The 27,862-nt window shown below is 46.0% G+C and overlaps 1 protein-coding gene across 2 annotated transcripts in view; it reads right to left on the reverse strand.

Moving 5' to 3' along the window:
• Positions 1–27,862, reverse strand: part of CNKSR3 (CNKSR family member 3) — a 186,109-nt gene that overhangs the window by 72,390 nt on the left and 85,857 nt on the right. The window contains exon 2 of one of the 2 annotated variants that reach the window (XM_075864361.1): positions 16,703–16,866. In XM_075864361.1, the coding sequence (XP_075720476.1) occupies positions 16,703–16,866 (164 nt within the window). Of the gene's footprint in view, positions 1–16,492; positions 16,587–16,702; positions 16,867–27,862 lie in introns of those variants that run through there. The other variant, XM_075864362.1, reaches the window with a different exon arrangement.

The following is a 27,862-nucleotide window of genomic DNA, read 5'->3' on the forward strand; positions in this document are numbered from 1 at the left end:
AAGTTTGCAAATGAACATCTGGATGATTCTGAGAGCGATTGGGAGAAGGTGCTGTGGTCAGATGAGACTAAAATTGAGCTCTTTGGCATTAACTCAACTCGCCGTGTTTGGAGGAAGAGAAATGCTGCCTATGACCCAAAGAACACCGTCCCCACTGTCAAGCATGGAGGTGGAAACATTATGTTTTGGGGGTGTTTCTCTGCTAAGGGCACAGGACTACTTCACCGCATCAATGGGAGAATGGATGGAGCCATGTACCGTCAAATCCTGAGTGACAACCTCCTTCCCTCCACCAGGACATTAAAAATGGCTCGTGGCTGGGTCTTCCAGCACGACAATGACTCGAAACATAGAGCCAAGGCAACAAAGGAGTGGCTCAAAAAGAAACACATTAAGGTCATGGAGTGGCCTAGCCAGTCTCCAGACCTTAATCCCATCAAAAACTTATGGACGGAGCTGAAGATCCGAGTTGCCAAGTGACAGCCTCGAAATCTTAATGATTTACAGATGATCTGCAAAGAGGAGTGGGCCAAAATGCCATCTAACATGTGTGCAAACCTCATCATCAACTACTAAAAACGTCTGACTGCTGTGCTTGCCAACAAGGGTTTTGCCACCAAGTATTAAGTCTTGTTTGCCAAAGGGATCAAATACTTATTTCTCTGTGCACAATGCAAATAAATATATATAATTTTGACAATGTGATTTTCTTTTTTTTTTTTTTAATATAATCTATCTCTCACTGGTAAAATCAACCTAGCCTAAAAATTCTAGACTGTTCATGTCTTTGACAGTGGGTAAACGTACAAAATCAGCAAGGGATCAAATACTTATTTCCTTCACTGTAGTGGGCCCCTTTGCGGGGGAACTCACGGCAGCAGTAAAATGCAAAAAATCATCACTTTGTGCCCCCATATAAACGTTAGGCTCTGTTTATGCCCCCATAAAGATGTTAGGCCCCCAGTTTGTACCCCCATAAATTTAGTGCCCTCTGTAGCTAGTGCCACATAACCCCCCCTCCCAGGTAGTGCCACACAGCCCCCGACGTCACGGTCTATGTATGAACAGTGTTGTCAGGGGCAACCCCAGATCCATAGTCCCGTGCAGAGCACTACTAGCACTCTGCGTGGGAGTGGCGTAGCTAAAGGCTCATGGGCCTTGGTGCAAGAATTCAGCATAGGCCAACCTACTCCTTTCCAACACCACCAGACCTCCACGCACGCCTATGCCCAGCTGCCTTGCCCGACAGACCCCATGAATGCCCCCACAGTATAATGACCCCATAGCTGCCCCCCACACAGTACAATGCCCCCCATTGCTGACCACCACAGTATAATGCTCCCTATAGCTGCCCCCCCACAGTATAATGCCCCCATAGCTGCCCACCACACAGTATAATGCCCTCATAGCAGCCCCCCACACAGTATAATGCCCCCCATAGCTGACCACCACAGTATAATACTCCCCGTAGCTGCCCCACACAGTATAATGCCCCCCATAGCTGCCCCATACCGTATAATGTCCCCCATAGCTGCACCATACCGTATAATGCCCCCCATAGCTGAACCATACGGTATAATGCCCCCCATGGCTGCACCATACAGTATAATGCCCCCCATAGCTGCACCATACAGTATAATGCCCCCATAGCTGCACCATACAGTATAATGCCCCCCATAGCTGCAACATACAGTATAATGCCCCCATAGCTGCCCCATACAGTATAATGCCCCCCATAGCTGCACCATTCAGTATAATGCCCCCCATAGCTGCACCACACAGTATAATGCCCCCCATAGCTGCACCATACAGTATGATGACCCCCATTGCTGCCCCATACCGTATAATGCCCCCATAGCTGCCCCATACCATATAATCTCCCCCCATAGCTGGACCATACAGTATAATGCCCCCCATAGCTGCAACATACAGTATAATGCCCCCCATAGCTGCACCATACAGTAGAATGGCCCCCATAGCTGCCCCATACAGTATGTCCCCATAGATGTCCCATATAGTATAATGCCCCATACAGTATAATGCCCTCCATAGCTGCCACATACAGTATAATGCCCCCCACAGCTGTCCCATAAAGTATAATGCCCCCTCAGTAGCTACAATAGGACCCCCCTCCCATACCTAGTATAATGCCCCCATATGCATCTAATAGAAAAATAATAACATAATTACTTACCTACCCATTCCCACGACGTGTGGAGGATCCTTCTCCTCCTCTGCACTGTGCTGTGAGTGACTCATCGCAGACAGGCGCGACGTAGTGACGTCACTACATCGCGCCTGCCTGTGCCGAGCTGCAGCCTGTGCCGAGGCTCCAGCATTCAACTCAATATGCGGACGCAGGCTCAGTTGGTGGCGGGACCAGCGCGGTCAGGCTGGGACACTGCTCTGGGTCTGGAAGCGATGTCAGGGGCTTTCCCAGAGACGGAGTCTCGGATCAGAACCGCTAGCGCTCTGCCTGGGACTCCTCCCCTTCTTACATCACTGTCCATATATGGACAGTGATGCCTTAACGACGGCAGCGACCGAGTGGGCCCCCCAAGTAGCGTGGGCCCCGCACTTGCCCGGGTTTGCCAGCTGCTGACGCCGGCCCTGTATCCGAGTACTTGAAATTTAATAACTAGGACATCAATATTAAATCGGTGGTGGTACAATTGTCAGCTGTTTGAATGGGCTTGTTCGAGTGCCGCAGCCTCTTCACTTGAATGGGAAAGTGGTGAAATACCTTGCACAGCCAGTACAAATGTAACGGCGCGTGCAAGTACGTAAAGCGAGAAGAACCATGCAAACATTAAAGAGGCTGTGGCGCTGGTACGGGCCTTCAAACAGCTGAACGACGAGGGTGCCGAAATTCAGACCCCCACGGATATTGATGGCCTATTCTTAGGATAGGCTATCAATTTTAATAACCCGGATAATCCGTTCAATGAACCTAGAAAGGAGCAAAGTATAAATGCTTAAAATTCTAAGAAATTACATAAAAAAATAACTATCCACAACTTGCCATCTCTGCATCCATACTAATAAGAATAAAGTCATTGATGTTTCCTTTTTTTTTACAAAACTGACATTGCATTGCTAAATCTTCTCCAATGTTTTCTAAGCTGGCCAAACACATTATATATTAGTGTATCTGTATGAATCAGAAGGATTTCTATGTGATCCATCACCAATCTATTGTGTATGAGGCAGGCCGTCTATCCTCTGGTGCCTCCCTACCCCTGGCTGGAATTGAAGTTGGGTGGATTTTAACCCATTTTATTATTTTTTTTCCTGAGGAGATAAGTGGTGCCAAAGTTGTCTGGCAGCAGTTTATCAACGTGTCTATTAACCCCTTCCCGCCATTGGACGTATATGTACGTCCTGGAAAGCATTGACTTCCCGCAAAATGCCGTACAATATTTGGCACCGGCTCAGAAGCTGAGTCGGTGCCATCATCACCGGATCTCAGCTGTATCTTACAGCTGACATCCGACTGTAACGGTGGGGACCGAACTAGGTTAACCCCTTCCCGCCCTAGCCACTTTTGACCTTCCTGACAGAGCCTCATTTTTCAAATCTGACATGTTCACTTTATGTGGTAATAACTCTGGAATGCTTTCACCTATCCAAGCGATTCTGAGATTGTTTTCTCGTGACACATTGCACTTTAAGTTACTAGCAAAATTTGCTCGATATGTTCTATATTTAATTGTGAATAACACCGAAAATTAGCGAAAAATTGCAAAAATTAGCATTTTTCTCAATTTAAATGTATCTGCTTGTAAGACAGGCAGTTATACCATACAAAATGGTTGCTAATTAACATCACCCATATGTCTACTTTAGATTGGCATCGTTTTTTGAACATCCTTTTATTTTTCTATGACATCACAAGGCCTACAACTTTAGCAGCAATTTCTCACATTTTCAAGAAAATGTCAAAAGGCCATTTTTACAGGGGCCAGTTCAGTTGTGAAGTGGCTTTGAGGGCCTTATATATTAGAAACCCCCAAAAAGTCACCCCATTTTAAAAACTTCACCCCTCAAAGTATTCAAAACAGCATTTAGAAAATGTCTTAACCCTTTACACATTTCACAGGAATTAAAGCAAAGTAGAGGTGGAATTTACAAATTTCATATTTATTGGCAGAAATAAATTTTTAATACTATTTTTTTTATTACACAGAAGGTTTTAGCAGAGAAATTCAACTCAATATTTGTTGCCCAGTCTCTGCAGTTTTAGGAAATATCCCACATGTGGTCGTAGCGTGCTACTGGAATGAAGCACAGGCCTCAGAAGCAAAGGAACACCTAGTGGATTTTGGGGCCTTATTTTGTTAGAAGGGCTCTTGCAGTGACAAAACAGTACAAATCCCCCAAAAGTGACCCCATCTGGGAAACTAGACACCTCAAGGAAATTATCTAGGGGTATGGTGAGCATTTTGACCGCACAGGTTTTTTACAGAATTTATTGGAAGTAGGCCGTGAAAATTAAAATCAACATTTATTCAAAGAAAATTTAGGTTTAGCCATTTTTTTTCTCATTTCCACAAGGACTGAAGGAGAAAAAGCACCGTAAAATTTGTAAAGCAATGTCTCCCGAGTAAAACAATACCCCACATGTGGTAATAAACGGATATTTGAACACAGGGCATGGCTTAGAAGGGATGGAGTGCCATTTGGCTTTGGGAGATCACATTTAGCAGGAATGGTTTGAGAGGCCTTGTCACATTTACAAAGCCCCTGAGGGGACTAAACAGTGGAAACCCCCCACAAGTGACCCCATTTCGGAAACTACACCCATTGAGGAAATTATCTAGGGGTATACTGAGAATTTTTAGTTTTGTTTTAGGTGTTTTTTTTTTACAATTTTTAAATGATCAAATTTTAAATGGGGCTGGTCAGTAGAAAAATTAATAATTGGTCATGGCCAGTATGGGAGACAGAAAAGGTGAATAATGAATAAATAAATTAAAAATCCAAGGAGGTATGATATATTTTGAAACATTGGTTCATGCACAGGCCGGGATTTGTGGGACATGTCTCACAATGGTATGTGGTGTCCTTACGAATGCCTCGCTTGGCACACACACGGCATTTTTTTTGGGGCTTCTTTTTTTTTTCAGTGGGGGGGATTTCTGTCGGGAAATGCTGGCCGGGAATTATCCTACTGACGGAAGAGCCAGATGAACTGCCCTCTCCTTCCTGGTTACCAAACATCAGGGACTTTATGACCTTTTCCTGAAATTGCAGGAATGTACCTCCACTGCTGGCATATCTATAGAGGACAAAGGCGTTGTATAAAGCCATCTGTGTAAGATGCACAGACAGCTTCTTATACCATACTCTGGTCTTGCGCATGGCGTTGTATGGTTTTATAACCTGGTCGGACAGGTCAACGCCACCCATATACTTGTTGTACTCCTGTACACAATATGGTTTTGGGACTTGGGAAGTGGATCCACGTACAGGAACTAGGCTGCATCTGCTGTCGTGTATGCTGGTCAGTATAAGGACGTCCCTTTTATCCTTATACTTTAGGAGGAGCAGATTGTCGCAGCAGAAAGCTTTGCTCTCTCCTAATTTTAGGATCTGACCCAGCAATGTTTTGGGGAGGCCCTTCTTATTTTTGCGGATTGTTCCGCATGCCAAGGTGGATCTGGACAAGAGAACTTTTACTAAGGGGACACTGTTATAAAAGTTGTCCAGATAAAGATGATAGCCTTTCCCAAGTAAAGGATGGATAAGATCCCATACGATCTTTCCACTAATTCCAAGGAAACGGGGGCATTCTGGGGGATCTATATGGGAGTCTTTTCCCTCATAGACCCTAAAGGAGTAGGTGTAACCGGTGGCACTTTCGCACAGCTTGTAGAGCTTTATGCCGTACCGGGCTCTTTTATTGGGTAGATACTGCCTGAAGTGCAGTCTACCCTTGAAGCTGACTAGGGATTCATCTACCGAAATATTTTGCTGTGGGGTATAAATGTGGGAAAAAATTTGGGAGTAGTGGGCAATCAATGGTCGTATTTTATATAGCCTATCAAAATTTGGGTCCTGTGGGGGTGGGCACTGGCTATTATCATTGTAATGAAGGAATTTCAGGATGGCTTCGAAGCGCTTCCTTGTCATTACTGTGCGGTAAATGGGGGTGTTATATAAAATATCAAGGGACCAATAGTCTCTAATCCTAGGCTTTTTTATTAGGCCAAAACTTAAAAATATGCCCCAAAACTTCCGCAATTCCACTAGGTTTGTGGGGGTCCAATTTTGGCTTCTCCCATAATAAGAGTCAGGGTTCTGGGCGATAAATTGTTCCGCATAGATGTTGGTCTGCTGGACCATTAACGCTAAAAGGGAGTCTGAAAAAAAAAGGTTAAAATAATCAATGGGGCTGAAACCCGTCATTTCAATTTGAATGCCTGAGCGGGCTGTAAACTCAGGCACCTGGGGGGTATAATTCTCTGCAGCTTCCCAGGTCAGCTCAGGCAGATCAGGAACTACGGCTCTTCTGCGCCGACTGGGGGGTGCAGATTCAGAGTCACTGGATGCAGAGGAAGATGGAAGCACGAACTGCTCCTCACCTTCACTTGCGCTGTCCGTGTCGGAACACAGCATTGCAGATGCTTCCTCGGCTGAAAAGACTCTTTTGGCCATACTGAAAAACTTGTGCTACCTAACTAACTAAAAACAGGTTAGTGGGCACAAAAGGGCAGAAAAGCGGCAGATCGCTGGTTTTTTTTAACTTACGCACTGTATTTATTCCTGTCTCCGTCTCTCACAAGCTCTCTGACAGGAAAGAGCTTGTCAGAGACGGAGATGCCGGCAAACCACTGCTCCTGCGCTGTGATTGGCCTGTCAGTACTGACCAATCACAGCTCGTTTCCGGCACAGGGACCACTCTGATTGGTCCTGTTTGAATCCTGCTTTGCGATCGGGACACTGTCACCATGTCTGTTGACATGGTGACAGTTTGAAGCTTGGGCATGCACAGCTTCCCCATGGCTCCTCTATTCCCCCCACGGGTGCAATAGGCAGGCACCACTGCTCCTGCGCTGTGATTGGCCTGTCAGTACTGACCAATCACAGCTCGTTTCCGGCACAGGGACCACTCTGATTGGTCCTGTTTGAATCCTGCTTTGCGATCGGGACGCTGTCACCATGTCTGTTGACATGGTGACAGTTTGAAGCTTGGGCATGCACAGCTTCCCCATGGCTCCTCTATTCCCCCACGGGTGCAAAAGGCAGGCACACGCCGCTCATACTCGGAACTGGCTCCCGGCCGCTTTCGGAAGGAGACGCCGAGGTGGCCTTGCTCGTGCAACTCCAGGTGGGCTTGAGGCTTCCGAAAATGGCATAAAAAAAAAAAGATTTTTTTATTATGAAGGTAGAAAAATCAGCGGGACCGACCCGCGAGCGAAGCCGACGGGGAGTTCCAGGAGGTCGGCATGAGTTGGCCGTGCATACCACTGAAGCCCTGAAACTCCGCCGCCGGCGCTGCGGAGCTCGTACACGGCTGCAACCGGGCTGGCACGGCTTCCCCATGGCTCCTCTATCCCCCCAAGGATGCCATAGGCAGGCACACGCCGCTCATACCCGGAGCGGGCACACCGCCGCTGTCATGCATCCTTCGCGGACCGGAAGTGCTTGTCAGCCGGCTGGACACAACGGGACTCGCCGCGGGCGCTGCGGAGCTCCCACAAGGAAGCTGCCGGCATGCACAAGCTCCCACGGGGCCCCTCTATCCCCCCACAGGTGCCATAGGCAGGCACACGCCGCTCATACTCGGAACTGGCTCCCGGCCGCTTTCGGAAGGAGACGCCGAGGTGGCCTTGCTCGTGCAACTCCAGGTGGGCTTGAGGCTTCCGAAAATGCCATAAAAAAAAAAAGATTTTTTTATTATGAAGGTAGAAAAATCAGCGGGACCGACCCGCGAGCGAAGCCGACGGGGAGTTCCAGGAGGTCGGCATGAGTTGGCCGTGCATACCGCTGAAGCCCTGAAACTCCGCCGCCGGCGCTGCGGAGCTCGTACACGGCTGCAACCGGGCTGGCACGGCTTCCCCATGGCTCCTCTATCCCCCCAAGGATGCCATAGGCAGGCACACGCCGCTCATACCCGGAGCGGGCACACCGCCGCTGTCATGCATCCTTCGCGGACCGGAAGTGCTTGTCAGCCGGCTGGACACAACGGGACTCGCCGCGGGCGCTGCGGAGCTCCCACAAGGAAGCTGCCGGCATGCACAAGCTCCCACGGGGCCCCTCTATCCCCCCACAGGTGCCATAGGCAGGCACACGCCGCTCATACTCGGAACTGGCTCCCGGCCGCTTTCGGAAGGAGACGCCGAGGTGGCCTTGCTCGTGCAACTCCAGGTGGGCTTGAGGCTTCCGAAAATGCCATAAAAAAAAAAAGATTTTTTTATTATGAAGGTAGAAAAATCAGCGGGACCGACCCGCGAGCGAAGCCGACGGGGAGTTCCAGGAGGTCGGCATGAGTTGGCCGTGCATACCGCTGAAGCCCTGAAACTCCGCCGCCGGCGCTGCGGAGCTCGTACACGGCTGCAACCGGGCTGGCACGGCTTCCCCATGGCTCCTCTATCCCCCCAAGGATGCCATAGGCAGGCACACGCCGCTCATACTCGGAGCGGGCACACCGCCGCTGTCATGCATCCTTCGCGGACCGGAAGTGCTTGTCAGCCGGCTGGACACAACGGGACTCGCTGCGGGCGCTGCGGAGCTCCCACAAGGAAGCTGCCGGCATGCACAAGCTCCCACGAGGCCCCTCTATCCCCCCACGGGTGCCATAGGCAGGCACACGCCGCTCATACTCGGAACTGGCTCCCGGCCGCTTTCGGAAGGAGACGCCGAGGTGGCCTTGCTCGTGCAACTCCAGGTGGGCTTGAGGCTTCCGAAAATGCCATAAAAAAAAAAAGATTTTTTTATTATGAAGGTAGAAAAATCAGCGGGACCGACCCGCGAGCGAAGCCGACGGGGAGTTCCAGGAGGTCGGCATGAGTTGGCCGTGCATACCACTGAAGCCCTGAAACTCCGCCGCCGGCGCTGCGGAGCTCGTACACGGCTGCAACCGGGCTGGCACGGCTTCCCCATGGCTCCTCTATCCCCCCAAGGATGCCATAGGCAGGCACACGCCGCTCATACCCGGAGCGGGCACACCGCCGCTGTCATGCATCCTTCGCGGACCGGAAGTGCTTGTCAGCCGGCTGGACACAACGGGACTCGCCGCGGGCGCTGCGGAGCTCCCACAAGGAAGCTGCCGGCATGCACAAGCTCCCACGGGGCCCCTCTATCCCCCCACAGGTGCCATAGGCAGGCACACGCCGCTCATACTCGGAACTGGCTCCCGGCCGCTTTCGGAAGGAGACGCCGAGGTGGCCTTGCTCGTGCAACTCCAGGTGGGCTTGAGGCTTCCGAAAATGCCATAAAAAAAAAAAGATTTTTTTATTATGAAGGTAGAAAAATCAGCGGGACCGACCCGCGAGCGAAGCCGACGGGGAGTTCCAGGAGGTCGGCATGAGTTGGCCGTGCATACCGCTGAAGCCCTGAAACTCCGCCGCCGGCGCTGCGGAGCTCGTACACGGCTGCAACCGGGCTGGCACGGCTTCCCCATGGCTCCTCTATCCCCCCAAGGATGCCATAGGCAGGCACACGCCGCTCATACTCGGAGCGGGCACACCGCCGCTGTCATGCATCCTTCGCGGACCGGAAGTGCTTGTCAGCCGGCTGGACACAACGGGACTCGCCGCGGGCGCTGCGGAGCTCCCACAAGGAAGCTGCCGGCATGCACAAGCTCCCACGAGGCCCCTCTATCCCCCCACGGGTGCCATAGGCAGGCACACGCCGCTCATACTCGGAACTGGCTCCCGGCCGCTTTCGGAAGGAGTCGCCGAGGTGTCCTTGCTCGTGCAACTGCAGGTGGGCTTGAGGCTTCCGAAAGTACCATAAAAAAAAAAAGATTTTTTTATTAAGAAGGTAAAAAAAACAGCGGGACCGACCCGCGAGCGAGGCCGACGGGGACTTCCAGGAGGTCGGCATGAGGTGGCCGCTCATACCGCTCTTGCCCTGGAAGTCCACAGCGGGCGCTGCGGAGCTCGTACACGGCTGCTCCCGGTCTTGCACAGCTTCCCCATGGCTCCTCTATCCCCCCCACGGGTGCAGGCACACGCCGCTCATAAACGCTGGAGCTGGCTGATAGCCCAGCTGACATGCCACCTCCTAGCCGACCGGAAGTACATGTCAGGCGGCTTGGGACATAGTGGGACCCCCCCCCCCCCCCCGCTGGCGCTGTGGAGCTCATACACTGTTGCCCCCGGGCATGCACAGCTTGCACACGGCTCCTCTACCCCGGGCTGCAATGGGCAGCACACGCCGCTCATACACTCTGGAGCTGGCTGACAGCAACTGCTGCTGATAATGATGACGACGATAATGTGCAAAGGGTTATCTATCGGCGGACAGTGTCACACTCTGGCCCTGGAACTGTGCCCCGGCCTGCCTCTGCTGCTCATTACCGCCTCTGACATTTTTGAACGTACCCCACTTTGACTTGATTTTAAATGGTTCACTTTCAAATGTTTCACTTTCAGTAGCAGAAATGTCATTCTTTGACATTTGGGCCTTTTTATTTTCACTGCTGCTTGGTCACCAAATGGATCTCCTTAGATTGAGGCCTAGTCCTCTCACCCACCGCCCTGGAACTCTGACCCAGCCTACGCTGCCTGCCGTCACACCCTGGCCCTGGAACTGTGCCCCGGCCTGCCTCTGCTGCTCACCACCGCCTCTGACATTTGTGAACATACCCCACTTTAACTTGATTTTAAATGGTTCACTTTCAAATGTTTCACTTTCAGTAGCAGAAATGTCATTCTTTGACACTTGGGCCTTTTTATTTTCACTGCCGCTTGGTCACCAAATGGATCTCCTTAGATTGAGGCCTAGTCCTCTCCCCACCGCCCTGGAACTCTGCCCCGGCCTACGCTGCCTGCCGTCACACCCCTGGCCCTGGAACTCTGCCCCGGCCTGTGCTGCCATCACACTCCTGGCCCTGGAACTCTGCCCCGGCCTGCCCCTGCTGTTCACCACCATCTCTGACATTTGTGAACATACCCCACTTTAACGTGATTTTTAATGGTTCACTTTCAAATGTTTCACTTTCAGTATTAAAAGTGTCATTCTTTGACATTTGGGCCTTTTTATTTTCTCTGCTGTTTGGTCACCAAATGGATCTCCTTAGATTGAGGCCTAGTCCTCTCCCCACCGCCCTGGAACTCTGCCCCGGCCTACGCTGCCTGCCGTCACACCCCTGGCCCTGGAACTCTGGCCCGGCCTGCCTCTGCTGCTCACCACCGCCTCTGACATTTTTGAACATACCCCACTTTAACTTGATTTTAAATGGTTCACTTTCAGTATCAGAAATGTCATTCTTTGACATTTGGGCCTTTTTATTTGCACTGCTGCTTGGTCACCAAATGGATCTCCTTAAATTGAGGCCTAGTCCTCTCACCCACCGCCCTGGAACTCTGCCCCGGCCTACGCTGCCTGCCGTCACACCCCTGGCCCTGGAACTCTGCCCCGGCCTGCCTCTGCTGCTCACCACCACCTCTGACATTTTTGAACATACCCCACTTTAACTTGATTTTAAATGGTTCACTTTCAAATGTTTCACTTTCAGTAGCAGAAATGTCATTCTTTGACATTTGGGCCTTTTTATTTTCACTGCTGCTTGGTCACCAAATGGATCTCCTTAGATTGAGGCCTAGTCCTCTCACCCACCGCCCTGGAACTCTGACGCGGCCTACGCTGCCTGCCGTCACACCCTGGCCCTGGAACTGTGCCCCGGCCTGCCTCTGCTGCTCACCACCGCCTCTGACATTTGTGAACATACCCCACTTTAACTTGATTTTAAATGGTTCACTTTCAAATGTTTCACTTTCAGTAGCAGAAATGTCATTCTTTGACACTTGGGCCTTTTTATTTTCACTGCCGCTTGGTCACCAAATGGATCTCCTTAGATTGAGGCCTAGTCCTCTCCCCACCGCCCTGGAACTCTGCCCCGGCCTACGCTGCCTGCCGTCACACCCCTGGCCCTGGAACTCTGCCCCGGCCTGTGCTGCCTTCACACTCCTGGCCCTGGAACTCTGCCCCGGCCTGCCTCTGCTGCTCATTACCGCCTCTGACATTTTTTGAACATACCCCACTTTAACTTGATTTTAAATGTTTCACTTTCAGTATCAGAAATGTCATTCTTTGACATTTGGGCCTTTTTATTTTCACTGCTGCTTGGTCACCAAATGGATCTCCATATCTCGAGGCCTAGTCCTCTCACCCACCGCCCTGGAACTCTGACCCGGCCTACGCTGCCTGCCGTCACACTCCTAGCCCTGGAACTCTGCCCCGGCCTGCCTCTGCTGCTCACCACCACCTCTGACATTTGTGAACATACCCCAATTTAACTTGATTTAAATGTTTCACTTTCAGTATCAGAAATGCCATTCTTTGACATTTGGGCCTTTTTATTTTCACTGCTGCTTGGTCACCAAATGGATCTCCATATCTCGAGGCCTAGTCCTCTCCCCACCGCCCTGGAACTCTGCCCCGGCCTACGCTGCCTGCCGTCACACCCCTGGCCCTGGAACTCTGCCCCGGCCTGCCTCTGCTGCTCACCACCGCCTCTGACATTTTTGAACATACCCCACTTTAACTTGATTTCAAATGTTTCACTTTCAGTATCAGAAATGTCATTCTTTGACATTTGGGCCTTTTTATTTGCACTGCTGCTTGGTCAACAAATGGATCTCCTTAAATTGAGGCCTAGTCCTCTCCCCACCACCCTGGAACTCTGCCCCGGCCTACGCTGCCTGCCGTCACACTCTGGCCCTGGAACTCTGCCCAGGCCTGTGCTGCCTTCACACTCCAGGCACCTGGAACTCTGCCCCGGCCTGCCTCTGCTGCTCATTACCGCCTCTGACATTTTTTGAACATACCCCACTTTAACTTGATTTTAAATGGTTCACTTTCAAATGTTTCACTTTCAGTAGCAGAAATGTCATTCTTTGACATTTGGGCCTTTTTATTTTCACTGCTGCTTGGTCACCAAATGGATCTCCTTAGATTGAGGCCTAGTCCTCTCCCCACCGCCCTGGAACTCTGCCCCGGCCTACGCTGCCTGCCGTCACACTCTGGCCCTGGAACTGTGCCCCGGCCTATACTGCCTGCCGTCACACTCTGGCCCTGGAACTTTGCCCCGGCCTATGCTGCCTGCCGTCACACTCTGGCCCTGGAACTCTGGCCGGGCATGGGGATGCAAGTTGCTCCCGCTGCCCCCCCACCGGGACCTACCAGCAATCACCCTGGAACTCTGGCTGGGCATGGGGATGCAAGTTGCTCCCGCTGCCCCCCCCCCCACCGGGACCTACCAGCAATCACCCTGTCGATGTAGCTACTTACCTGCAAACACTGATGCTGCTGCAGAATCAACTGTAGCCTCTGGTGCCGACACGATGCAGGACCTGTGAGTGACGTCACAGATCTGCACTGCCAGAAGCTGGGCGTTCTGAAGAGAAGTGGATGATACTTCTCTTCGGAAAGCCCAGCTAGTAAAAGTAGTAAACACGCCCCGATGTACGCACACAATACACGCCCAGTTGTACTTTTACTTTTCAACACGCCCAGTTGTACTTTTGCAAGCCTCATTTGCATAAATACGAAAATGGTCATAACTTGGCCAAAAATGCTCGTTTTTTAAAAATAAAAACGTTACTGTAATCTACATTGCAGCGCCGATCTGCTGCAATAGCAGATAGGGGTTGCAAAATCTGGTGACAGAGCCTCTTTAAGTTAAAGGCTATGAACACCTATGAAAGTTTTTTTTTTTTAAATCTTTTAATGGTTTATGTGATTTTAGACTAAAAAAAAATAATAACAATAATAATAGTAATAGTAAATGTTTACTTTTTAAGATACAGCTTCTATTTATCCTGTATACATAGAACCTGTATCATTCTGTCAAAGCTGTGGCTGTCAGTTACAGGATACATAGAAGCTTTATCTTAAAAAGTAAAACAAATTTTTAACAAAAGTTAATTTAAAAGTTGTTTAAATTTGTTTTTTAATCCTCTTGAGGTGTATATAATCTTTAAAAGCTAAAATAAAATAGGTAGGCAGACTGTATGAAACATACCATACTGCATTATTGAGGGAAAGTAGAAATGATTAGAAAGATTACTTTATACTATAAACAGAAATGCTGATTCATATTCAGCACGGTAAAAGCTGTTTCCATTTTAAGAAGAACTAGTCGGACACAGCGAAAAGTGTGACAAGAAGATGGGAATGTGTTCTCATAATGAGAATGGAATTGTTGGACATTCTTTCCTATCACTTGCAGAGAGGTCATTGTATATGTCTGGCATTATGACTCATTTCTTTTCATGTCTTAGTCTCTATGAATGAAGGTCCATATCATAATGACATACGGTATATAGGCTTTTCATGTACCGTCTGTTCTCTGTGTTGGCTGCCCTTAGCATTCCCTTTTAATAAATTGCCCCAAACCAACCGGTTGTTTGTGACTGTCATGAGTCAAAAACTCCCTACAACTCTATCTTGCAAAATTATAATTCAAGGAAATAAACATATTAGGGGTATAGGAAATAGAACTTGAGTTAGCCTGAACACTGAGGACATTGAGAACCACTATATGCTACGTGTATAGCCTTGTAAATGATCTGAAAGTAACATTATTATCTAGAGAATATTTTCTGACATGAGGATGTTTAAATATTAAAGAGAAACTCTGTCAGGAAAAACTAAATCTCCAGCTGGATTCTTGCCTTGTCGTCTCTGAATGCACATTAAAAAAAAGGAAATACCAAGTTATCTTCATTCCAGATCTAGGGAGTAGCAGACACCTTGCCATCATCTCCCATGCGCTCAACCAGTGTGGGCCACAACTTAAAAGACAATAGCACCAGACTATAGTTAATTAAACAGGTTTTCTGGGGTATCACATTGATGGCCCATGAAGGGGCAGCGCAGCTCGCTGAAGCGTTGCAGCCCCTTTACTGCACTACCCGGCACAGCGGTGTCAATTTGGCTGTGTTTACTGCAGCTTAGCCAGTTCACTTGAATAGACTGAGCTGCAGCACCAGGCACTGGTACTGTAATATCTCAGAAAACCCTTTTAGGTAGTTTGAGGACTCTCTAATCAATAATGTCTTCAACAGTTTCCCTTTAAAGAGAACCTTTCACCTCCCCAAACATATGCAGCTGAGTGCAGCATGTTATAGGAAAGGCTTCACAAACCCTGTCTCACGTAAAATTATTTTTCTAACTCCCTCCGTTATTTACATGTTTGTGCTGTTATATTTGGCGCTCGAATGTAAATAAGCCCCTGAACAGTTAATGGGGCATTTCTAACTAACTAAAAGGCAAGGGGGTGTGATGTCTCCGCTCTGACAATGTTCAATCAGCTGCGGACAGTGTCAGGGCGGCTTGTGCTGTGTTCGCTCCCGCGAGAACACACACAGACTTGGTGTTTGTGCTGCAGATAGTGTGCGCGCTCCCTCAAGCATGCGCGCATGGCCGTTCGCTCGCACATCAAAGTCACCACTCCTGCCGCCACGGAACGAGAAGAGACGAGGAGGAGAAGCAGAGACGAGGATAAGAAGCAGAGACGAGGATAAGAAGCAGAGATGAGGAGAAGAAGGAGACGAGGAGATCTACTTACATCTGTCGATGTGTGTGCGAATGGCTGTGCGCGCGGCTATCTGCAGCACAACCACCAAGCCTGTGTGTGTTCTCGCGGGAGAGAAAACAGAGCTAACTGCCGTGACACTGTCCGCAGCTGATTGGACTGTGTCAGAGCGGAGACATCACGCCCCCTTGCCGTTTAGTTAGATAGAAACGCCCCATTGACTTTTCATTGGCTTATTTACATATCGGGCGCCAAATATAACGGCACCGATATGTAAATAACGGAGGGAGTTAGAAAAATAATTTTATGTGAGACAGGGTTTGTGAAGCCTTTCCTATAACATGCTGCACTCAGCTTAACATGTTTGGGGAGGTGAAAGGTTCTCTTTAACATGTATTCATGAGTCCACCCAGTTATTAGGGGTACTTGTTGAGATTTTTTAAAAACTGTGACATGTTATATTAAAGACATATGCATAACATAAAAACATACAAACTTACAAGTAATATAGCATATTAAGCACCGCACGAGTCTAGTTTATAATAAGTATAGAGTGGAAAAGGGAAGGTCAACGGTACACGTGGGGGAGGGACTAGGCAGACGAAGGGAAAGAGGAAGTAAACAATAAAAAAACTAAAACCATAACCAATATATCTGTGCAAGCCGAGAAAACAGTTTTTGGGTTCTGTCTTTAGGTTATGTCAGTGATCCCCAACTGTATCATCGTGAGAGAACCTCTTAAAATTTTTTACACTTTCAGGGAACTCCTACTTCTATTCCTACCTCAAAGTCCTGCCGAGCTCTAGATTCTGGCTTTCCTTGAATGCTACCTCATGTACATTTAGAACTCAGAACTTATTGAGATTTGATCATGGTTAGTTATTTTTGTAATTTTGCAGATCTGATTGACAAGAGCAAAAGAGGAAAAAACAAACAATAAATCAAATACAGCTATGCAGAGGACATCTTTGTACAGAACATTTAGCTACTTACCAAGGCACAGAGAAGATCAACAGCCTCAAGAACAAGCTCCTGATGACCAATCCGTGTCACTCCAAGTTCTTCAAGATCCTGGTGAGATATCTGTAGGAGCTGTTCACCATTAATCTTCTCCCTTTCCACACTGGAAACATACAACTGCAAGGAGTCATCAAGTCCTACATTTAGAAAAAAAAGTTTAGAAGAAATTATATTTCTTTCATATAATTTTACAAGAAAGTAAAATGCATTAAGTGCAGTTGCACACGACTGAGTGCCAATGGGGATGTTTTTCACGGCATCAGAGTGGAACCTGATAGTTTTCACGGACCCATTCACTTTAGCAGGTGAATCGGTTCTGTGAAAACAGACCCGACACACCGATCTGTGGAAAGATAGGACATGTCCTATCTTTCCACCAATGACGGACGGGACCCGGCCGGCATACAACCGTTGTGTGCATTAGGCATAACACAATACTGTATAAAGAATAACAAAATAAGTAGCCTAGAAAATAAACACAGATTTACTACTGTGTCTAGAATGTGTTGAAAAATGCACCAAATTTGTACCTCACTAGACACTTTTAAAAAGTATTCTTGAAAAGAGGTTGTGGGTTGAAATTTACCAAAGCACGTCAAAAATTTTGCACAAATTTGTGCCGCAAAATAAGCCAACTCAAAGGTGGCATAAGGAAGCAAAAAGTGTGCAGGTCATGCAAGATGCGGCAAAATGACATACATTTTTTTTGAAGCACACCGAATATCCTCCTGAAATAAGATCATTTACTAACTATAAAAATAGTTTTTTTTATCCTTGTTTGCATTCTATTTCCCCTGAGGAAGCTGCATTCTAAAGCAGCGATACACGTGGGGTAGTTCCCTTACTACAGCACTTCTGGGTTATGCGTACCTGATATTCGGTGTGCTTCAAATTTTTGGTGTCTACTCTTTCTGTTTTCTATCTATTTTCTGGTGCCTGCTTGTAATTTATTCTCCAGCTTTATCCCTTGTGTAGCTACTATTCTTGGCATGCTGAGAAGTTTTTGGTCTTTGTGACTATTGTATGCTGTGGATTAGAAGCTTTATATTTACCCAGTACTAACCAACTATTTATATATTATTGTCCTATTGAGACAAGTATAGCGACTGTATTTTTGCCCTGTTTATCTACACATGAGCTTCTGTTCATACATGTTTTTAAATGTTTTTATTTGTGTGTCATATATACAGTGAAGGAAATAAGTATTTGATCCCTTGCTGATTTTGTAACTTAACCCACTGTCAAAGACATGAACAGTCTAGAATTTTTAGGCTAGGTTAATTTTACCAGTGAGAGATAGATTATATATAAAAAAAAAAAGAAAATCACATTGTCAAAATTATATATATTTATTTGCATTGTGCACAGAGAAATAAGTATTTGATCCCCTACCAACCATTAAGTGTTCAGCCTCCTCCAGACCAGTTACACGCTCCAAATCAACTTGGTGCCTGCATTAAAGACAGCTGTCTTAAATGGTCACCTGTATAAAAGACTCCTGTCCACAGACTCAATTAATCAGTCTGACTCTAACCTCTACAACATGAGCAAGACCAAAGAGCTTTCTAAGGGTATGTTCACACGGCCAAATTTCAGACGTATACGAGGCGTATAATGCCTCGTTTTACGTCTGAAAATAGGGCTGCAATACGTCGGCAAACATCTGCCCATTCATTTGAATGGGTTTGCCGACGTACTGTGCAGACGACCTGTTATTTACGAGTCGTCGTTTGACAGCTGTCAAACGACGACCCGTAAATTTACTGCCTCGGCAAAGAAGTGCAGGGCACTTCTTTGCCACGTAATTTGAGCCGTTCTTCATTGAAATCAATGAAGCACGGCTCAAGGTTTACGAGCGTCTCAGATGCCTCGTAAATTACGAGGAGGAGCTTTTACGTGTGAAACGAGGCAGCTGTTAACAGTCTGTCTTTTCACACGTAACTGCCTCTCAGCGTGTGAACATACCCTTAGGATGTCAGGGACAAGATCATAGACCTGCACAAGGCTGGAATGGGCTACAACACCATAAGTAAGACGCTGGGTGAGAAGGAGACAACTGTTGGTGCAATAGTAAGAAAATGGAAGACATGCAAAATTACTGTCAATCGACATCGATCTGGGGCTCCATGCAAAATCTCACCTCGTGGGGTATCCTTGATCCTGAGGAAGGTGAGAGCTCAGCCGAAAACAACACGGGTGGAACTTGTTAATGATCTCAAGGTAGCTGGGACCACAGTCACCAAGAAAACCATTGGTAACACATTACGCCGTAATGGATTAGAATCCTGCAGTGCCCGCAAGGTCCCCCTGCTCAAGAAGGCACATGTACAGGCCCATCTGAAGTTTGCAAATGAACATCTGGATGATTCTGAGAGTGATTGGGAGAAGGTGCTGTGGTCAGATGAGACTAAAATTGAGCTCTTTGGCATTAACTCAACTCGCCGTGTTTGGAGAAAGAGAAATACTGCCTATGACCCAAAGAACACCATCCCCACTGTCAAGCATGGAGGTAGAAACATTATGTTTTGGGGGTGTTTCTCTGCTAAGGGCACAGGACTACTTCACCACATCAATGGGAGAATGGATGGAGCCATGTACCGTCAAATCCTGAGTGACAACCTGCTTCCCTTCACCAGGACATTAAAAATGGCTCGTGGCTGGGTCTTCCAGCATGACAATGACCCGAAACATACAGCCAAGTCAACAAAGGAGTGGCTCAAAAAGAAGCACATTAAGGTCATGGAGTGGCCTTGCCAGTCTCCAGACCTTAATCCCATCGAAAACTTATGGAGGGAGCTGAAGATCCGAGTTGCCAAGCGACAGCCTCGAAATCTTAATGATTTACAGATGATCTGCAAAGAGGAGTGGGCCAAAATTCCATCTAACATGTGTGCAAACCTCATCATCAACTACAAAAAAAATGTCTGACTGCAGTGCTTGCCAACAAGAGTTTTGCCACCAAGTATTAAGTCTTGTTTGCCAAAGGGATCAAATACTTATTTCTCTGTGCACAATGCAAATAAATATATATAATTTTGACAATCTGATTTTCTGTTTTTTTTTAAATATAATCTATCTCTCACTGGTAAAATTAACCTAGCCTAAAAATTCTAGACTGTTCATGTCTTTGACAGTGGGCAAACTTACAAAATCAGCAAGGGATCAAATACTTATTTCCTTCACTGTATATGTTTGGGACCAATAAAAGTTTTCTCATTTTTCATACTATTTGTATTGGGTGTGCGCTATTTTGATCGTGCTATCTTTTCTTGCTTTCATCAATTTAGTCGTCTTGCACGTTCTGCAGCACCCCTGTGATATACATATATTGTGGTGCCCGTACTTTGCTGTTTTTTTTCCGTATACGCCTGGAAACTATTAGACAGCATTAGTAATTGTGGGCAATAGTTTATGCAACACTTAGATAATACTAAAAAAATAAGTACTTGAGTTAATTTAAAGAGACCCTGTCAGTTCTGTCAGTATGTTTGTTTTTATTAAATACTTGCATTTCCAATTAACTCTGCATTGAGCTGTTCCTCTGCTATTCTTCCTGAAAGTGTATGAATAAACGGACAACTGTGTGCCATTAGAATTTCGCTTGTTATTGGTTCATGTCCTCACAGAGAGAAAAAAAACTTCAGTTTTTATGACAGACGTCTCCTTATACCTGACAAGAGACACATTGCATGCCACGTTTCTCTGCAGTGATACTAATGATAATGATAGATGGGATTCATATGCGGTCAGGCTGTTCCTGAAGGCAACGGGAACTGATCTCCTGCCTGAAAAGTGAACACAACCTAAAACAATCACTTGATCCTATTCTCACTGCTCCTATTAATTCCACCACAACTGGAATTAACCCTATAAGACCCCCTGCACACACTGCAGATTTTACTGCAGAGATTTCTGCGACTTAAAATAATTTCCATTCATCTGAATGGGGTTGTTTTTGCAGCAAGAACGAGATCTGCAACAAAATCTGCGGCATGTGAAAGAGGCCTAAGGAATGCAGAACTGTTCTGTACAAATACGGGACAAAAGGGGCCACACGTGTTGCAATATCTGACCAACCAGCCATCAATGCAGTGTATAGTATAACATGGGAAACAAAAAAGGAACCACAGTGGCGCTGCTTAAGATAAAAATGAACCCAAGTTCATGTTTAATAGCGATTAACAAAATAGAATGGATGCTACGCGTTTCAACACCGGACTGGTGTCTTCGTCAGGCAAGAGAAATACATACATACATAAATATACATAAATACATACTCAGTCTTCATTCATTTTTATATTCATAATAACCTTGTCTTTTCTGTATTGCCGTTTTTGTATTGCTTTTGTTTTTTACACATACAATGTTACATATTGATAATGTTTTAATGTTTATTCACTCGTATTCCTCTGTGGCTGTATACAACCAGCCTCTTGTTACTTTGATCTTTGAACTCTGACCCGCCTCCCTTTGGCGTTTCTTTCGGCGTTCCAACATATTCAATTAATTATTATAATCTTGAGGTCTACCCTCATATATATATCTATGTTGATTGTATGTATTTCTCCTGCCTGACAAAGGCACCAGTCCGGTGTTGAAACGCTTAGCATCCATTCTATTTTATTAATCGATTTAAACATGAACTTGGGTTTATTTTTATCTTAAGCAGCGCCACTGTGGTTCCTTTTTTGCTTCCCATGTTATACTATACCTTTACCGGCAACTCCTTGTGATCGTTGCGTATGGAACCGGGCAGCAGCTACTTCTCGTTATATTGTTAAGTGCATTCCACACTCTCAACTGTGATACCTGCCAGTATTCAAAATCTCAAGGAGAGCGCGTTATATTATGTGTTCCCCTGTTCCTTTTTTACTCATCTGCACTATGTGGCGCCGTGTTTTTTTCATTTTATTTTAGCACTTATCAATGCAGTGTGACCATCATAAAGGGCATGTCAGCATTAATTAATTTCCTGTGTTATTGCGCTAGATAACAGTGTGCGCGACATCTTCTCTGTTTTCAGGGCCGGCATCACATCATGTCAGTCACTACATTTATTGCAATACAAACTGTGTGGCTGCACAGATTAGTATCAAATTGCATGAATTCACGGTATTGATCGGTTTGAGGGTGCACGGCATCGAAAATGTATGGGGTTGTCCAGGCACAGACCGGTATTTCATACTAATGACCTATCCATCAGTATATAATCGGTGTGTGTCAGACACCCACACCCCGCATTGATCAGCTGCTCCCGCTGCGTCTGGGCACCGAATGACCCTGCCGGAAGCAGATGGCTCCGGTCACAGTATAGCGGCTGAGCTGCAGTACTGCAGCTCTGCTCCTATTCAAGTGAATAGGATTAAAGTTTCAGTTCTGCAGCAAGGCCGCTATGCAGTGTACGGAGCTATCTTCTTCCGGCACTGAACATTGCATAACATCCAGTGCACGGAGGCAGTCGGAGAAGCTGATCGGTGCGGGACCATATAATAATGACCTATCCTGTGGAAAGGTCATCAGTATGAAAAATGGTCCTGTGGCCGGAGAACCCCTTTAAATATTAAAAACATTTACATCGGTGAACAAAGCTGCCTATTTGGTTTCAGTAGGTCCTGTTAAAAGTTCAAATGGATTGTGTTGGCACACAGTTAAGGCCCTTTTCCACTGGCCAATTATCAGGCAAACGAGCATTCACAGAACGCTCATTCCCGATAACTGTCCTGTGTAAACAGGGCAACGATCAGCCGATGAATGAAAACTGAAATATTATCGTTGTCGGCAGAACATCTCTCTATGTAAACAGGGAGACGCAATGCTGACATGATAATAATCTATGAGGACGAGCAATTGCAGTAACAACCGCTCGTCCCCTTACTAGCTTGTGAAAGGAGCAAACGAGCACCGATTGACGAGCTGTCTCGTTGATCGCCGCTCGTTTACACAACCCAGGCCGGGCTGTGTAAAAGTGCCTTTAGTCAAATATCTGGCACCACAGATAATATTCAATTGACTTTGCATTACTGGATAGCACTAATCTTTTTTTCTTTCAATAACTTATGTGAAAATACTCGAATGACCTTCCTAAGTATAGCAAGCATTACTGTTCGCCAGTTGTTGTCTGACCTGTTATTCAATTGAATGCTGGGCCAGTGTGTCTGTGAATAAAGAATGTGAAATGCACCTCAAAGCTGCCACAAATCACTAGTTTATTCAGAACAGCAACAACCCCAATGTGCTATTTTCAAAAAGTGTGCAGTTTAGGAGGAAAGGGTTTTGGTCAGGTGTGGACAAAGAATGGATGGACAAAGGCATGCACAAAGGTTAGCAAAACATTTAGAATGGGTGGGAGAAGTTCTTTAGTGAGCTTTGTGTTGATTTTATTTTTGGCTACTCTCGGCACAATAAGAATTCTGACATAAGCTATACAAAACTTGACAGGTCCCATCTGTTTGATTGTAAGATTAGCCCAAAATATCTCAGCATGTATGGCCAGAATTAGGCTAGTTACCTTGCAAACATCAGCAAAATGACCTAAATATCAAGACAACCCTCAATTTTTTTGGGCTGTCAGGGATGTGACTATCCAAATTGAAAAATAAGATTATAAAAACCAAAACATAAACCATAGATATGAAAAAAGAGTTACTGATAACTAGTGTGAGGGGGGCGGTGAATTCCTCAATGGAGAGATTAGAATTTCCAGAGGAAGATTCAACTTTCACCTACTTTCGTTTTTAGGTGTCAAGTATGCTATGTAGGGATGTCATGATACCAGAATTTGGACTTCGATACCGATACTTCGTTTAGTATTGCGATTTCGATACCAATTCGATACTTTGGCAACAGTAATAAAAAAAAAATGTTCTTCCATTTTCTGATGTGAGGCGCGTGGTGTGATGATGAATTTAACCTCCACGTGACTCACATTAATAGTAATTAACTCCATCATGTTTCTCAGTCATAATGGGTTAATATGTGAGGTACATGATGGAGTTAATTACTATTAATGTGAAGCACAGAGGTTAAATTCATCACACATCGTGCCCCACAATAAGTGATAGAAAGCAGTTTTTATTTTATTTTTTTACAGCGTACACATCATAAATGATGCAGAAAAAATTGTTGCGCAGGTTATTACGGCCGCGCCAATACTGAATATGTGTATATTTTATGTATTGAGACTTATTTTAATGTTTATTGGAAAAAAGGTGTATGTGTATTTTTTTAAATTTAACATTACTTTGTGTTTTTACTTTATTTTTAAACTTTAATGTACTGGTATATATCTATATGCCAGTACATTAGCCTGTGTACTGATAGTACACAGGCAGTTGTTAGGACATACCCAAGTATGCCCTAACAACAGGAAATATGGTAAGACAGCCCTGGGGTCCTTCAATGGACCCTGGGCTGTCTGCCCATATATGGTATATCCCTCAATCGCGTCACAGACATTTCCTGTGACGCGATCCAAGGGGAATCCCCCTTTCTCATTTTCCCCTGAATGCTGCAGTCCGCTGTGATCACAGCATTCAGGAGAATAACGGCGGAGATGAGAGTTTTCTCTGATCTCTGCCAGCTGGGCTGCGGCTGTGTAATACAGTCATTGCCCCGTTCCTGACAGGAAGTGCGGGCGCGGTCAGCATGAGGTGATGCGGCCGGCGCTGCACTAATGAGCGGCGGTTCAGGCACTGAAGACAGAACATGGGGGTGTTTTGTAGTGCGCCCGCCATGTTGTTTTCAGTACCGCCGCTTATTAGTGCAGTGCTGGCCGCATCACCTCATGCTGACCGCGCGCACTTGTCAGGACTCAGGAGCGGGACAATGACTGTATTACACAGCTGCAGCCCCGCTCTCATACATTCATGTGTTACAATACTGTGCGGCGGCACAGCTCAGTATCGAAATACATGAAACAACGGTATCGAACAGTTTGGGGATGCACAGTATCGAAACAATATCGAAGTTTCGATGCATCGTGCATCCCTTATGCTATGTGAAGTAAAAAAGCATTAGAACTAGCTAGGACTGGTTTTACCACACCCTTTTATATGTATAAAAACCATATTACTCAGTGGAAGTCTCAGTCAAAGGCTGAGAGACGATTGTTGATCTACTGCTGTTTGTCTCCTTGTTAACAAGAATAAAAAGCCGCGCTTTTCAACTTATTCAGATGACTCCTTGAAAGTCTTTTGTTAAGAATAGAAAATTCTCATGACATCTTGGTTCTTCGGACCAGAATGCAACACCTCCGGACCCTCGTCTTATCAAGGACTGTACACCGTGCACAGGGTGAGTTGTTCAATCAACTCATTAAATCTAAAGACCTCCGGCTGAAGTGCCGTCAAACTGAGGCCAGTCAGACAGAGAGACGAGGTGGAGTGACGGATTCTAAAGAACGTAGTAAGAAGAATCGAGGATTCGAGTTTTCATCTGAATAAAGATAATATAATTTTGTTTATATATATTATTATTATTATTATTATTATTCATATTTAGATGTTATAAGGTTATGTTATAAAAACCTAAATTGGATCTTAGGTATTAAGAGAAGTCTTAGTTATATTAACCCCTTCCCGCTCCTTGACGTACTATTACGTCATGGCAGCTGTATCGTTCGCGCTCCATGCCGTAATAGTACGTCTCGGGAGTAACGGCCGTTTCGGCCGTCCTCCCGACACATACAGGAGCTGTGACAGCTGCTGTCTTGTTCAGCAGCTGTCACAGCTCCTACAGCGGGGACCGATCGCTGTGTCCCCGCTGATTAACCCCTTAAAAGCCGCGTTCTATAGAGATCGCGGCTTTTTAGGGGTTAAGCTGCCATCGCCGGCCTGCTACGCGATAGCGGCCGGCGATGGTGACTATGGCAACCGGACACTAAACAATGGCGTCCGGCGATGCCATAGACGGAAGCCTAGTGGGTCCTGACAACGTCAGGACCCACTATGCTTGCTGTCAGTGAGTAGCTGACAGTTCTAATACACTGCACTACGCATGTAGTGCAGTGTATTAGAATAGCGATCAGGGCCTCCTGCCCTCATGTCCCCTAGTGGGACAAAGTAATAAAGTAAAAAAAAAGTTAAAAAAAGTTGTGTAAAAATAAGAAAATAAAAGATTTAAAAGTATTAAAAGTAAAAATCCCCCTTTTTCCCTTATCAGTCCTTTATTATTAATAAAAATATATAAACAAACAAATAAACTATACATAATTGGTATCGCCGCGTCCGTAACGGCCTGAACTACAAAATTATTTCATTATTTATCCCGCACGGTGAACGCCGTAAAAAAAATAAATAATAAACCGAACCACAATCACAATTCTTTGGTCACTTCACCTCCCAAAAAATGGAATAAAAAGAGATCAAAAAGTCGCATGTACCTAAAAATGGTACTGATCGAAACTACAGTTCGTTACGCAAAAAATAAGTCCTCGCACGGCTTTATTGATTGAAAAATAAAAACTTTATGGCTCTTAGAATAAGGTAACACAAAAAGTGAATGATTGTTTACAAAACGTATTTTATTGTGCAAACGCCATAAGACATAAAAAAAACCTATAAACATCTGGTATCGCCGTAATCGTATCGCCCCGCAGAATAAAGTGAATATGTCATTTATAGCGCACGGTGAACGCTGTAAAAAAAAACGAAAAAAAAAACAATCGTACAATTGCTGTTTTTTAGTCACCACGCCACCTAAAAATAGAATAAAAACTGATCAAAAAGCCGCATGCACCCCAAAAAAACTACAATGGATTCCTCAAGGGGTCTAGTTTCCAAATTGGGGTCACTTTTGGGGGGTTCCCAATGTTTTGGCACCACAAGACCTCTTCAAACCGGACATGGTGCCTAATAAAAAAGATGCTTCAAAATCCTCTAGGTGCTCCTTTGCTTCGGAGGCCGATGCTTCAGTCCATTACCGCACGAGGGCCACATGTGGGATATTTCTCAAAACTGCAGAATCTGGGCAATAAGTATTAAGTTGCGTTTCTCTGATAAATCCTTTTGTGTTATAAAAAAAATGGTATAAAGAGGATTTTCTGACAAAAAAAAATATGTAAATTTCACCTCTACTTTGCTCTAAATTCCCGTGAAACACCTAAAGGGTTCATAAACTTTCTAAATGCTGTTGTGGATACTTTGAGGGGTCTAGTTTCTAAAATGGGGTGTTTGATAGGGGTTTCTAATATATGGGCCCCTCAAAGCAACTTCAGAACTGAACTGGAACCTAAAAAAATAAATAAATGAGGCAATACTTCGCTTCTTACATTATACTGATAATGAGCCGTGCCCACCCCGAGATGACCCCAGTTTTGACCGTTTGTATAAACGGAGACCCCTATTAGACCGTTCCAGTGCCCGGTTTTCCCAAGCATACACCCCTGAGAAGTGTATTTCTATTGATGAGTCCCTGGTACATTTTAAAGGGAGGGTTCAATTCCGCGAGTACCTGCCGGGTAAGAGGGCAAGGTATGGCGTGAAGATGTATAAGCTGTGAGAGTGCATCAGGGTATACCTACAGGTTTAGGATATATGAAGGAAAGGCCACCCCCAAACCAGACTGCATCCTGGACTACAATAGGTACATGGGAGGATGGACTTGTAAGATCAAGCCCTGAAGCCCTACAGCGCCATGCGGTGTGGTATAAGAAGCTGGCCGGGCACATCATACAGATGGCATTGTACAATGCGTACATGCTACGTCGATGTGCAGGCCAGACGGGAACTTTCCTGGAATTTCAAGAGGTGATTATCAAGAACCTAATCTTTAGGGACCAAGAAGGGGGGGCACCCAGTACTTCTGGAAGCGAGCCCACACGCATCGTACCAGGGCAACACTTTCCAGGAGAAGTTCCCCAAACTGGCAAGAAGGGAAAAAGTCAAAAGAGGTGCAAAGTCTGCTATAAGAGGGGGTAAGGGAGGACACAATATATCAATGTGACACGTGTCCCGAATAACCAGAGCTCTGTATGAAAGTGTTTTAAAATTTATCATACATCCCTTGGTTTATAATTTACCCCAATTTTACTTACCCTGATGCACTCCACACAGCTTATCCCCCCTCGTCTTTCCCCTCTGATCCCTGCTGTGTGTCCAGGCAGCTGATAACAGCCACATGTAGGGTATTGCCATA

Source organism: Rhinoderma darwinii, chromosome 4 (genome assembly GCF_050947455.1).
Source record: "Rhinoderma darwinii isolate aRhiDar2 chromosome 4, aRhiDar2.hap1, whole genome shotgun sequence".
Classification (NCBI taxonomy): Eukaryota; Metazoa; Chordata; class Amphibia; order Anura; family Rhinodermatidae; genus Rhinoderma; species Rhinoderma darwinii.